The sequence below is a fragment of the Dromaius novaehollandiae genome, chromosome 25, assembly GCF_036370855.1.
Source record: "Dromaius novaehollandiae isolate bDroNov1 chromosome 25, bDroNov1.hap1, whole genome shotgun sequence".
NCBI lineage: Eukaryota > Metazoa > Chordata > Aves > Casuariiformes > Dromaiidae > Dromaius > Dromaius novaehollandiae.
This window is the reverse complement of record NC_088122.1, coordinates 2,461,013-2,474,598: the sequence shown is the minus strand read 5'-3', so window position 1 is coordinate 2,474,598 and position 13,586 is coordinate 2,461,013. Positions and strand designations below refer to the sequence as shown.

General features: G+C 39.9%; 1 protein-coding gene across 12 annotated transcripts in view; it reads left to right on the top strand.

Annotated features, from left to right (window-relative positions):
* The window catches only part of MYO9B (myosin IXB), a 46,279-nt gene that overhangs the window by 29,467 nt on the left and 3,226 nt on the right, over positions 1–13,586 (top strand). For 11 of the 12 annotated variants that reach the window (XM_064497364.1, XM_026105894.2, XM_064497370.1 and 8 more), the window contains 21 exons: positions 641–680; positions 1,168–1,290; positions 1,750–1,830; positions 2,017–2,127; positions 2,626–2,748; positions 3,248–3,397; positions 3,481–3,647; positions 4,033–4,983; positions 5,527–5,593; positions 5,980–6,110; positions 6,808–6,965; positions 7,135–7,325; positions 7,786–7,884; positions 8,411–8,587; positions 9,078–9,119; positions 9,660–9,771; positions 9,952–10,022; positions 10,500–10,692; positions 11,027–11,155; positions 11,800–11,905; positions 12,729–12,860. In XM_064497364.1, coding sequence (XP_064353434.1) covers positions 641–680; positions 1,168–1,290; positions 1,750–1,830; positions 2,017–2,127; positions 2,626–2,748; positions 3,248–3,397; positions 3,481–3,647; positions 4,033–4,983; positions 5,527–5,593; positions 5,980–6,110; positions 6,808–6,965; positions 7,135–7,325; positions 7,786–7,884; positions 8,411–8,587; positions 9,078–9,119; positions 9,660–9,771; positions 9,952–10,022; positions 10,500–10,692; positions 11,027–11,155; positions 11,800–11,905; positions 12,729–12,860 — 3,354 coding nt within the window. The remainder of the gene's footprint in view (positions 1–640; positions 681–1,167; positions 1,291–1,749; positions 1,831–2,016; positions 2,128–2,625; positions 2,749–3,247; positions 3,398–3,480; positions 3,648–4,032; positions 4,984–5,526; positions 5,594–5,979; positions 6,111–6,807; positions 6,966–7,134; positions 7,326–7,785; positions 7,885–8,410; positions 8,588–9,077; positions 9,120–9,659; positions 9,772–9,951; positions 10,023–10,499; positions 10,693–11,026; positions 11,156–11,799; positions 11,906–12,728; positions 12,861–13,586) is intronic. The other variant, XM_064497367.1, reaches the window with a different exon arrangement.

Genomic DNA, 13,586 nt, shown 5'->3' with positions numbered 1-13,586 from the left:
AGGAGTTGACACATTTAGATTTAGGAGCATGTGAACTACAATCTTGTTTCTGACAGCTTCAGGTTGTGTTCACAGTCTGTGTGGATCGGAGTATGCCTGAGGTTTGTGTACTGCCCCAGGAAGTCCTGGAAACGCTCTCAGACCTGTCAGAATTCATAAATGGAGTGCTGGGGCATGTGTTGTCCTTCTGTGAGCAGTAAAGCGCTTTCACAGGGGTTCTCGCTCAAGCCACAATAACTTCTGAGTCAAGTATTTTTACCTGATGGTGCCTTAGTATGAAGAGATTTCGGTGACTGTACAGTTGGCTAAATAGAATAATAACTTGCACAGAAAACAGGCTTTACAGCTGTAGTTTTTAATAACTTTGACATCAGACACAATGTTTCACTTTTGAAAGCTTAGGGTGCCTACAGTGTTTATTTAAAAAAAAAAAAAAAAAAAAAGAAATTGTTGCGAAGCAGTTTGCATTTCTTGCATTGATCACTTATAAAACAGTCTGTGCATGAATACACCCCAGTGATGATGTGCTCATTTTCTTCTGTCTTTCATCTTGCCTCATAAATTGCACCAACCTGTGTCTTGCTGGAATAACCAAAAATCATGTGTTCTTTTTCTTAAATGATCTTTAATATTTTAACAGGAAAAGTAGAGGTATCAAACAAAAGCAGATCACTCCCAAGGTAAAGTTATTCAAATAACTTAATTTCTCTTGTCTGTTGTGTTTGATTGACAGAATTCACTTCAGAAAATACTGCTTCATGTTATGGGGAACTTCCCTTTTGACAATCCAAAGGATAGGTAAATGTTCATCCTTATAAGAAGAGCTGAACAGAAAAAAACTATTCTGAATTGGGACATCTGTTTAATTAGACTAGCTAAGGATGCCATAAATATGTAAAGCTATTTCCAGTCAAGTCATGAAAGGCAGACATAGTGACTATGTAGTTCCCCCTGTTCCCCTTGTACTGCTGGGATGGGGCAGTGAAAAGTTTTCACTCTTGAGGAGAGGTTTTGGTGTGAAATATAAAAAGTCATGAAGCATAACACGTTACTGATTGTGGAGCTAACTAGTTGGTTTCTTTCTTATTAATTCTCATGTAGATGGAAATATTTTCTTTTTACTTACGTGACTTGTACTTTATGTTGATTATGAAAACTTTCTCCTAGAACTTGCTGGATTCCAAGTCTCTGAAGCTCATAGTAAGCATGACTCTGCATGATCGAACTACAAAATCCCTCTTGCATTTGCACAAAAAGAAGAAACCCCCTAGCATAAGTGCGCAGTTCCAGGTGGGTGACTGCTATGGTGGTACACATTTTGTGGGTGCAATCTAAGCACCCATATGAGAACAGACCTTCCTGGGACTTGCATAGCAGTTCACTGTTTCAGGATATTTGCTGTAATGGGGTTATGACAATTAAAAGCACTGCAATTATGTTGCATTTAGTATCTAGTTTTTATTGAACGTTCGTATAGTACTTCTAAGAAAATTGCTTTGTTGATCAGCAATGTAGGCTATTTTTTGAAATACTTGGAGGGGGAGGGGAGATTGTGCACTGTTCTTCTGTAGTGCCTTTTTGGAAAAAAAGAAGAACCTCCATATTGGATGAAATAGGATTTGTATGGGATGAAACAGGATTTGATCAGACCTGAAAGAACTTGTGTTCTGAGGAAGGGGCTGTACTGCTGCCAAATGCAACTCGGTGTTGATATCTGAAGAAAAAATGTTTTTGAATATTTCCTTTCAGACTTCACTTAGTAAATTGTTGGAGACACTGGGGAAAGCTGAGCCATTCTTCATCCGTTGCATCCGCTCCAATGCTGAGAAGGTAAGACTGCCTTAAGAGTTGATCTGGCTGCTGATGCCCTAAGTCTTATAGGCCCTATGATATATCTTGTTCACTGTCATTCTATATGAAGGTGGAAGGTAACCAGTGTATGAAGGCGGAATGTCTACTGGACAAAAGCAGGACAGTTCAGGCAATTACTAGATGTTGATTTCTGATCTTTTTCAGAAAGAGATGCTTTTTGATGAAAGCTTGGTGCTTCAACAGTTAAGATATACGGGCATGCTAGAAACTGTGAGAATCAGAAGATCTGGCTATAGTGCCAAATATACATTCCAGGTATGTAAGGAACTGGAAATGGATTATGCTTTCAGGAATATCTGCAGCTGTTGAAAAGCATGCATTGCCCATGAATGATGTAACAGGGTCTTTCATGTCTTTGTTCGTATGATAGTTGTGACCATTCTGAATGAATCTACCAGTAAGCTGTTCTACCTGTTGCATGGAGGAAACCATTCTGAGCGCTGTCACAAATATAAGCAGTCAGTGCTATACATCAGTGTCTCTATATGTGAATTCATTTCTGTAAAATACTTTGTGCATGTAGCTTTATAGATCACATAGAGGTTATCTGTAAAGCATTAAATTTAACTGGAGACTGAATGAAGCCTGTATTCTACAGAATGGGGAAAAAGTAGCTTAATTTGGAGGGAGGAATAAGTACTTTCAAACTCCTGCAGCTCAGATGGCCAAGCTTAATGTTAGATATCTAGTTAAAACTCTGGACTCGTGAATTATCTTCTAACTCTGATCTCTTGCTGTCTCTGCTTTTCACAGGAATTCATAGACCAGTTTCAGGTGCTACTGCCCAAGAATGCCAAAGCATCTAGGGAAGACATTTTTGCTTATTTGAATAAACTAAAACTGGACAAAAACTACTATCAAATAGGGAAGACCAAGGTCTGTAAAACTTTCTATAATCAGGGCAATTATGGGAAACGCTAATGTACACTGCCAAACTTAGTGCAGTTCGTCTACAGATGTTGCTCTCTTCTGCAATTCACACTAAAATTAGCTATTTTAACTGCTGTAAATGTTGACACAGACATTAGTAAATATCTCACAATTTTTGATGATTCCTGTCGTCTTGCAGTACAGTAGAGAGTATAATTTCTGTACTGTAAGGATGTTCCTTCTGGGAAATTGTTCCTATTAGCATTTGTCAAAAAGGTCAATGTTTTCATTTTAGAAGGATTTTGTGGTTTGAAGGCAGTAAGTATACAAGTGTGTTTTAAAATCCAAGCACTTGGATTTAGTAAAACAAAAGGATTGTTACTTCTTGGGAGCACTAACTGCTGTCAGCAGTAGTAAGTCTTCCCATCCTCATTTTCTGTCTTGTTTAAATACCTCTAGAAGGTCTCTTATCTGTTTGTCAATGAACTTTTCTGTAACTGAGCAGGTTTTTATGAAAGAGGCTGAACGGCAGATACTACAGGATACACTACACAAAGAAGTGATCAGGAAAATCATTCTCCTTCAGAGCTGGCTCAGGATGGTTTTGGAAAGGAGACGCTTTCTCAGAATACGGCAAGCAGCCATTGTTTTGCAGGTATGTTTGACTGAAAATTGCCAATCTTTTCTAAAAACCACTTTCAAGTACTTCTTATTAACTTTAGAAGTCTCCCTTCTTAGGCTTGGTGGCGTTCCTGTTATGTTAGGAGGAAACTGGAGAAGAATAATGCTGCCACTTCTATTCAGTCAGCATGGCGAGGATACAGGGAGCGAAAATACTACCTTCAGCAGAAGAACAGAATTTGTCTTGTACAAGCCGTGGTTAGAGGACACCTCCAGCGTAAGAGGTAAAGGAAGAGAAGCGATATGGTATGCAAATATGCGTTTTAGCCAGTTGGCTGCTTGGCTATGCCTGCTGAATTCAGTTTCTGTGTGATATGTTGACTTAGTGAACAACTGAAGACAGTTATTACCACGTGATCCTGTAGTCAGTATCGAATAGCCAGTAGTGTGTAGAGCCTGGTTAAGCCCTTTGTACTTGAACATTTTTCAGCTGGGCTGCACTGATGTGTGCCAGTCCTAATAACCAGTCCTCCATGCAGTCATGCTGGGACTGTAAGTATTTTTGTACTGTGTCTGTATCTCTATGTAGGCTGTGTTTAAACTATGGGGTATTTTTGTTTGCCACTGTGCATTAAATACTTCTGTATTCATCTTTCAAACTTTTAATAGATTTCAGAAAATGGCTATTGAAAAGCAGAAAGCTGAAGAAAAGCAGAGAGAAATGCAGGAAGCTCAAGACAGAGAGAATGATATGAGCAAGGATGAGGGCAATGAACCAGCAACAGATCAATTGCCTGTGAAACACGAGTCAGAGCTGGATCAGGCTGCTGTGGGCATTGATGAAGCTCCAAATGAGCAAGCTGAACACCTGAGCTCATCATCTGAAAAAGCTACATTACCTCAGAAGAACATGACAGAGAGCTCTGAGAAGGTAACAAACAGTCGGGAGAAACGTAAATCTCGCCGGCAGAGGGGGCTGGAACACAATGACTTACAGAATAAGCATGTCCTGTTTTCCTTCGAGGGACCATCTTTACTGTGCCGTGAGGAACAAACTTCTTCTAAAGAGGTCGCAGAAACTGTTGAAGAGCCAAAAAAATCCACAGCACAAGATACTGTCATTCAGGAAAGTTTCAAGGAAAAGAAAAGTCCAGGCGAAGAAAACATTCTTTCAGGCACACCACTCTCAAGTGAAATAAAAGAAAGTAGTTCCATTCCTGAGCAACCACCTGAATCAGAAGGGGAAAGGACCATTGAGGGAGTGAAAACACAAGAGAATCAAAAGAACCAGATAAAAGGCAGCCAAAGCTTTAACTGCCCTGAAAGGCCAACAGATCTTGCATTGGATCTTAAAAATATCCTGCCTGCTACTGGGAGCTTTCGAACTCCAGCTGAACGTGGTGCAGATAAAAACAAACGTCTTCTTCAGAAGGCAACCAAAGATCTGGATAGTCCCACTTCTTCCCTAATTCAGAGATATGTGGATGACCCAGGGAAACTAAAATATAAGAGAGAGAAGTGGAAAGGAAAGAGACAGTCTGATGCTGGTCACAATGACATGCTGAGTCAGTCTTTGGATGGAAGAACACGTGTGGATCAGTCTTCTCAGAATCAGCTAGAGTAAGGGCAGCTTCTTAATTATTTTGACTTTTTCAAAGGAGAGTTTTCTGTAACATTTAAAAATAGATGGAGAACTCTTGCTAGCCTGTGTGTCTGGCCATGTAATGGGAGAACATGAACTATGAACAACTGCTGCTTTTTCTTGGCTTTAAGTCCCCAATCCTACGACTGAATCTGTATGGGTGGAATGTTTTCCAAAGCTAACAATAGATTTGAAGCCTGCCTTACTGGATTGAAATGGAGAGTCAGGACTTCAGTCTAAAAATAGTCTAGAGTTTATTGTCTTGTGTTTCTTGCTTATTACAAAGTTTTAGTGACTTCTGGTCTGCAAGCATCATCCCTCTGTTATGGCAGGAAATCTGATATAGCCATTTTTTATTTCTCCAGTACATTTTGTATTTAAAAGTAACTTGCAAGAGTCGATCGAGATTTTTTCTTGCAGATGTAACATTGATATGCGGGTTATTTAAAAATTAGTAAGTATTAACAGGCTGTAGAGTTCTGCGAAAAATACATCTTGAAACTAATCTTGTAACTTTGCAGAAAGAAGGGGAGTTCATCTTCATTAAACGATCTCTCTACCCTGGCTCAGTCTGTTGCTGTGAATCAGGTACTGAGGCTATGGAAAGATGTGCGTATTTATACTCAGTTATCCTTATTCGTAAAGTTTAAAGATTCCTGAATAACTGTCTATAGTGCATTCTGCATGCCTATCATCCTTTCAGGTTGATTTTTTTTTGGCTCAATATCCAAGTAACAGGATTTCTTTACCAAATACTGTGCAGCAATTTGAAAACTTAATTTTTTTTCACAAATGGACTCTTGATCAAAGCGTTAAATATACTTGGATTTTAGTTTAGTCAGGTAATACATAGTAGGTAAAGAAATGTTTTCTCTTGACCAGGCAAACTTTTTCATCCTTCTGATTTTTATGAGACCATTTAAAGAGTCTGTTTCACTCTGTATTTTTTGACTCATTTTTCTTCTCTACTGTAGCAATCACCAGATACAATAGAAGAAGAAAAAGGCAACAAAAAACATCCTGTACAAAAGAAGTCCAGTGAACTCTTGCCTACCGGGGATTCAGCTGTTTCCACGCAGCCACCAAGTCAGCAGATAGATGCCAAGTATGTATTGCGTGTGTGGCTGTGGACTGCCTTTAAGAAAATGAAACAAGGAGGTTTCCCCCTGGTACTTGCATTGGGCATCTTGAGAGCATGACTATGGAAAGAGACATATGTTGACATCAGCTGTGTGAGCGACTGTGTTGCTGGTTGATTTGATCTTCATGTTGGTGTAAGCATGATATCTGAACCTTTGAGGGGGAAAAAAACCTCTACTGCTTATGTAACTCATGGCTTTAAACTGGTTCTTTTTAACTTAAGAACTACCATACAGGCTCAGACTGAAGGTCCATCTAGTATACTGTCATCCAGAGTGAGAAATAGGACACCAGGGAAGAACTTAAGAACACAGCAAGCATCTAATGCTGTTTCCCTGGCCTGCTCCCCCAGCTTCTGGCATTCTGCTGCTCAGGGACTTCCTGAGCCAGAAGTGATGTCTTGGACATCTGATGTGCTGTCTCTGGGTATGTTGAAAGCAGTGCTCTAATGCGGTAAATACCAGAATGCCCAGATGCGCTTTCAGACTGTCTTTCCTTTTTTCTGGTGTTCATTTGTCTGCAGCTTGGACTTTCAAGTGAGTGTCCACAATGGAGGTCATTCCCGTCTTGGACATTAACTGTACTGTTAAATAAGCCTTTCCTTGTAGTATAGCCAGCTTGCATTACAAGTGCGACAAACTTGCATCTGCTTTTATGTTCAGGTCTACTTTTAAAAGCCCTTTGCGTAGACTTTTGGGGAAAAAAACAGACAAGAAAATTCCGAAGGAGAGTCCTGATGTGATTGAAGAGGGAGAAGGCCTCTCCTTTGTATCCTGTGTCCTGTTTGCAGAAACAGGAGGACCCCAGAAAGTTTCAGAAGGTGAGTTTCTGTGACTTTGGAGAATGTGCAAGTGGTTAGAATATTTTAAAAGTCCTTCCTCAACTTCCTAATACCATTGTTTCTGCAATGTTTTATATGGCTACTGAGGAAACAAACGCCGCAGCATTCCATCATCCTGCTTTAGAATACAAATTAATTCTTTTCCCAGCTTCTTCTGGACAGTCAAGTCGCCTCCAGGCAGGAGATCACCATGTGAAAGAGAGTAGTAAAACAAAGAAGAACCGTACTATTAAGATCAGCAAGATCTCAAGTGTGTCTCAGAATTGGCGAGCTCCCATGGTCCGTGAGATTGCAAATGCCAATGAGCTGAAACATCTTGACGAGTTCCTTCTAAACAAGGTAAAGTGCACTGAACTGTGATGAAATTCAGGTCAGTGTTCACTGTTTGTGTGGAATTTCAAAGACAACTTTTCTGCGTTTAAGTTTCTATTATGTTTTAAAGCAAAGGGGAATTGATTCGATAACTTGATCAGATTAGGCCCATATTAAGACCCTTTCTCTTCCTTTCTCCAAGTATTTGCATGCGTTATATTATATTACATTATATTCAAGTGACATTCATGTTAGTCCTTCATTTATTGTTTGCAAAGTGTGTTCAAAGGGGCAGTGTGATTTTTAAGGAAGTAGAGGCTGTTCTTCAGAGTCTAACTCCTATTTTTTGTATCATCACAGCGCATTAGGAAATGTTGTTTTAAATAATTGGTATGGTCACACACACCTAAGCCCAGTGACTGAAGCTTAACACCAGCTGGATGTACTTGTTTTAATGAAATTTGATGGAGATGTATTTGCCTTTTAGATCAATGACTTGCGCTCCCAGAAGTCTGGTGTTGAATGTCTGTTTTTTGAAGCCACAGAGAAGTTTAGAGGAAATATCAAGACCATGTACTCTGCTCCTGTAAGTAGTAATTCTCAATAAAGTGAAAAGCTGATAGGTAATAAATTAATCAAGCATGCCATTTAAATGCTTGACCTACAGCTCTTTAACAAATGCAATTTTTAGCACATAATTCAAAATTGAATCTTAAAGCTGAAAAAACGATTGTATATTTCTGTACTGTAGTTGTAATCTTAAGCAAACAGATTGCTTTGTTTCCCTTTTCTCATTCACTCAGCTGTAAATTTTTTAGAAATGTCTGGACGTTACTGTCTTCAGCCTCTTTCTGTTGCTGTATTTAATCACCTAAGACAGTTGTCAACAGTGTTTTCAATACTCTTACAACTCAAGCTTGCCTCCGCCAGGTACCCTTCTGCAGCATAGTAGGGAAGTGTGCTAACTTATTTCTGTCATGGGCTGTTATCTTTTACTTTAACCACGAGCGTGCTTTTTCATCTCTGAACTTAAGCACATATCATAGAAATCTGAAACTATCAACCATATTCAAGAGACTGTCTTCTGAATAACAATTCTCCCCACTCCCCAGAATGGGCAAATCCACGTTGGCTACAAAGATCTGGTGGAAAATTACCAGCTTCTAGTTACAAATCTGGCAAAAGAAAGGGAAGAGAAAGAAGTCAAGCTGGTTTTGAATCTCTTCCAATCCCTTCTGGATGAATTCACCAGAGGATATGCAAAAAAAGAGGAATCTGAGCAGCACAAGGTATAAAACTTACTCTGTTCCTGACTTAATGGGATGATTAAACAATATTACTGTCGTAGGGTGAGGGGTCCCTGTTACCTCAGAATGCTTTCCCATAGCGTTCTTTATTCTTTGGGAAACTTTTTCCCCACATGATTCCTGCACACTACAAATTTTGAATGCTGAAACGCCTTTATGGAATTGTCCATTATTTAACTTGCTCTTAATATTTTCAGAATCTTAAAATGTTGGAGTATTTTCTTTTGTGAAAGCTTAGAGTTCTCTGAAGGTTTCGGAGATGGAATTGCTTTTTCACCAGACAGTGAGGTCTGGTAATTTTTAGGGTGTTCACAGTCAGTGTGAGCTCAGATAACCCCCATACAAGTTGGAGGTGCAGTATGGTGTCTCAAATGTACAGAGGCGAAGTAGAGTCTGGGAAGCTGGGTAGGGAGAACAGGGAATGGAATTCCTGAAATTCAAAGATTAATGCCAGTTCTGTACTCCATTGCAGCAAAGCAAAGCCCAGAAGAAGAAACGAAAACAAGATCGTGCCGTGAGTACTTTTCCTTCTTACGATAATCCACGTCCTCAGCTGCACTCAGAGAACCCATATTCTAGATGCTGTCCAAGCATACAGAAAAGTACTCTTGAAAGAGCTGATTTGGTACTGAAGCTCAGCTTTTCATGCTAAATCATTTACCTCTTATATGAAGGTGTGACACAATATAAAACTGTTTTCCATAAACCAAAGAACTTGCTTACATAGGGATAGGTGGTAATCAAGCATCTCATTACTTTTCCATAGCATCTTTTAGGACCTAATGACTATCTCGATCATGGGACTGTTAACAGGAAAGCAGTATTAATAACAAACTAAAGCTTAATGTATTGCACAGACGAACTTTAACCAATGCGCGCAAGTCATGAAGTGACCCAGCAAATCCGCCTGCCTTTAGGCTAGGGTGAAATCTGGTTTGAAGGTCAAAGCTGTCAGCTGTAATTGCAAAAAAAGGAGAAAATCTAAAATATGGTAGGTAGATTTCTAAAGAAAAGAAGCAAAACAATCCATTAGTTTCTCCCTGTCTCCCACCAGATTGAAGAACACAACGGTCATGTATTCGCAAGCTACCAAGTGAGCATTCGGCAGTCATGTGAACACTGCTCATCCTACATCTGGCCCATGGAGAAGGCCTGTCTCTGTCGTAGTAAGTGGAAAACACCTCATTCTTACCACTTAATTGACAAAATGCGCAGATTCCTTGCAGCTTTGGCTGGTACAGACAGGGCTTAGTGAGCAGTACCTGCAGGTTACGTAGTGATGAAGACAGGGAACTTAGCATTTTAATGTGATTTGAACTGTTTGTAACAATTGTTCCTCTCTCTAGTTTGCAAGTTGACTTGTCACAAGAAATGCATGTCCAAAATCCAGAGCAGCTGCACATCCTGTGAAAGAAAGGTAAGAGTTCCTATTACAGATCTGGGATCCCATGCTCTGATACCACGGGTGGTGCATATAAAATGCCATTCTTTTTATTCAGCAAAGGAAGAACAGATGTCCAGGCGCTGACTAAACATTGCTTAGAGTCAAGTTCCCTTCTCTGCCTGGATGTAGTTGGGCACAGAGCAAGGCCCTGCAGTTGCAGAAACAGCAGATTTTCTCTAAAAGATGGTACTCAAGACAATTTAGGAACTCCTCCTTTAGAGCATATGTGCTGGGTTGGACAAATTGTTAAAGAAAGCATCTAAAGTACTACAAGTTTCACATACCGCTGCAGCTTAGGGAGTTTCCCTTATGATCAAAGGCTTCTAGCAAGCTAGAATAAAATATTCTGCTTTTGTTTCTGGAAATATAAGTTAATTGTAGCATGAAACACAACTGAATTTTCTAGCCTGGGAACAGGTATTCACAGTGCTTGACCTGCATCAATTCCAGAATGAACAGGATGCAGAACCACGTCACTTCGGAGTATGCGTGAGTTCCCTGACCAGTGAGAGAAATTCAGTTCCCATTGTCATGGAGAAGCTGCTGGAGTACGTGGAGATGCACGGCCTCTACACAGAAGGCATTTACAGGAAATCAGGGTCAGCAAATCGCATGAAGGAGCTGAAGCAGTTGCTGCAAGCAGGTCAGACAGAGTTGTCCACCTTTCTGACTTCCTTGTGTATCAATTTTCCCTGCTCTTCTCTTCCATTCTGAAAGCATCTGCCACATTTTAGTGTTTTCAAAACAGCTTTTTGGTGGGCATGTTTTCATTGTGCAGTCTGTGTTAGCGTGCATTGGCTGGCAAAAGCTACTTAGCTGATAAATGCCTATCAGCAGATTTTTTTTTTTTCCTGAGTTCCTATTTGGATTCTGTGAGCAGAGGCGAAAGAATTTAGTGTTTATAGGATTGCTTCTCTGGGATTCTGTAGTATGCATCAAAGGAAAAAACTGTTCCAGATGAGACATCTTTTTTTCAGATCCAAATTCAGTGAAACTGGAGAATTATCCTATTCATACTATTACTGGGATCCTGAAGCAATGGCTGCGAGAATTACCAGATCCATTAATGACATCTGCACAGTACAATGATTTTCTCCGAGCTGTAGGTAGGTTTTAGAAATGTTTGGAGCAGTGTGTGTGTGTGTGTGTGTTTGTTTTTAAACTTGTTCTTTACTTGCGAAAAGAACCTCTGAGATGCTCAAGTTGGCTAAGTATCTTCCTTCCAGTTGACTTGCAGCAATGATTCTACAGTTTTGACGTAAAACATTTTTCAGAGAATTTTTTCTCTAGCTTACTTAATCTCATTTCAGAATTTGTTTTCTGTAGCATAATGTCACTGTACAATATTGCCCTTTCTAAAAACAGCAAGGATATGAATGAGTTTTCCTTCATGATGGCTTTTTCTTCCTCTTCATGTTCTGGGTCAGATCTAGGCATCCGCAAACCTCAAATCTCCTTTAGATTCATTTAATTTCGGTGGCAGTTGGGCACCTCAAATACCGTTGGAGATCTTAGTGTCTCACTTGGTGCTTGCTAACAACAGCATCTGAAAGAGCAGGAAAATTGCGGGGCCATCTGGGGTACTGTAACATCCAGCTATAACTATTGGTAAATGAAGTGAAGGTGGTAGCTTCTGAGAAAGTAGTCTCTAACTACCGCATACAGTTTGAGAGAACTTCAGAAGGTGCTTGGCTGTTTTCCACTGGTGTTGCACAGCAGTTATGATCATGTGTTTTGTCTCCTTGTGCAGAACTACCAGGAAAACAGGAGCAAATCTGTGCCATTTATAGTGTCCTCGAACAGCTTCCACAAGCAAATCATAATACCCTGGAGAGACTCATCTTCCATCTGGTCAAGTAATGAGCTTTTCTTTTTGGCACTTCTCTACTTGAGACCCCTTTTTTAGTGTTGGGGAGGGGGTCAGGAGGGTGGTGGGGGTTCTTTGTTTGTTTGGGGGTGTTTTTGGCCCTTTTATTTTGGCATGTGTGTGGCTTTTGTGAATCCCTCTTGAAAGCTTTCTAAAAGCTTGAACCCTCTCCTGAATGTCAGTTTAGGATTGTGTTACTGGTTTAGGAATGAAAGAATTGAAGTTGATAACTGTGTTTACAAACAGATGCTGGCTTACTTCTACCAGCTGGTCTATTTGTATCAAATCATGTAAGAACAACTTTGAAAACAAATGAGATCTCATAGAATTGGTGAGTGGTCTGTACATGGATGGGTACATTAGTGCACCAAGGACGTTAGCATATTTGGTATGGACTGCATAAGGATTTTAAATGCGTGCATATGTGCTAGCTTTAGGAGCCGGGATAAATGGGTACAAGTAAAGGAGCTGTTTTCATCTAAGGAACTCAAGAAGTTTCTGAGTGGCCCTGTAAACATAGGTAAAAGTGATTTTTAAAGAAGGAGAACTAAATCACTAGTCAGTTTTGCCAAACTACCAAAGTAGCTCAGCCTGGGTGGCTTCGTGTTCCTTTTTCTGATGCATGAAACTTTACCTGTTTAGTGGGTGTGAAATTCATTTTAAAAAATTTCCCTGAACTGTTGTACATACTTTAGTACCTCAGTGGTCTACTCATATCTGTCTTGTGGAACTCTTTGGCAAAGTTTGATCAGATTGCTTGTATTCTAGCAAGGTGCACTTAAATCTTTTTTGCTCTACATGTTGAATTTCAGAGTGGCTTTGATAGAAGACGTCAACCGTATGTCACCCAATGCCCTGGCCATTGTTTTCGCTCCATGCCTCTTGCGTTGTCCTGATACCTCTGACCCTTTAACCAGCATGAAGGATGTTTCAAAAACAACCATGTAAGTTTTAGCAGTTTGCTGCAAAGTAGTGCTTTGAAATACAGTGGAAGGCCAGTTCCACCACCTTTTGTTATAGCCTTGTGCATATCAGGCTGAGAAACTGAGGATTAAGAGTTGCTAAATTCTGGCTCTGCTAGTGCTGCCAATTGATGTGCCTTTGCCTGAGTCCTTTCACCTGTCTCAAATTTACGCTGTATACAATAAGATAATGCTTGTTTATCTTGATGTGTTGGGGATTAGCGCGTGAGTTATGAGTGGCATAAATCTTCTAACTCTGACCAGGACAATGAGACTCTGATTTAGTCTTAAGTTTCATAATCAATACTTGTATCAAATATTCATGTCAGAAAATGTTACAAATAATTTTTCAATATAAATTCTCCAATTTATAAGTCTTACAGTAGATTTATATTATAGATAGGCAGAAGATAACCTTTTCTGGGGGGTTAAATGCCAATTGTATATTTTGCTGAGATGTAAGTCATAATTATTTTAACAGCAGGATATAGAAATAAACTGTCTCCTGCATACTTGGAAACCCCTGAATCATTCCTCCTGAGATGCTCCTTGAATTGAAGGTTCTGCCCTTCATCCTTTCTGTCCTCCTGACCCTGCAGCAGCTCTGGCTCTCTGAAAGCCCCTCGCCATCCACACTGCATGGCTGGCCTTGCACCTGTCTCCGATGAAAAGAGTTTGAAAAATGACAGTTTTTTCCACAGAGGTGGA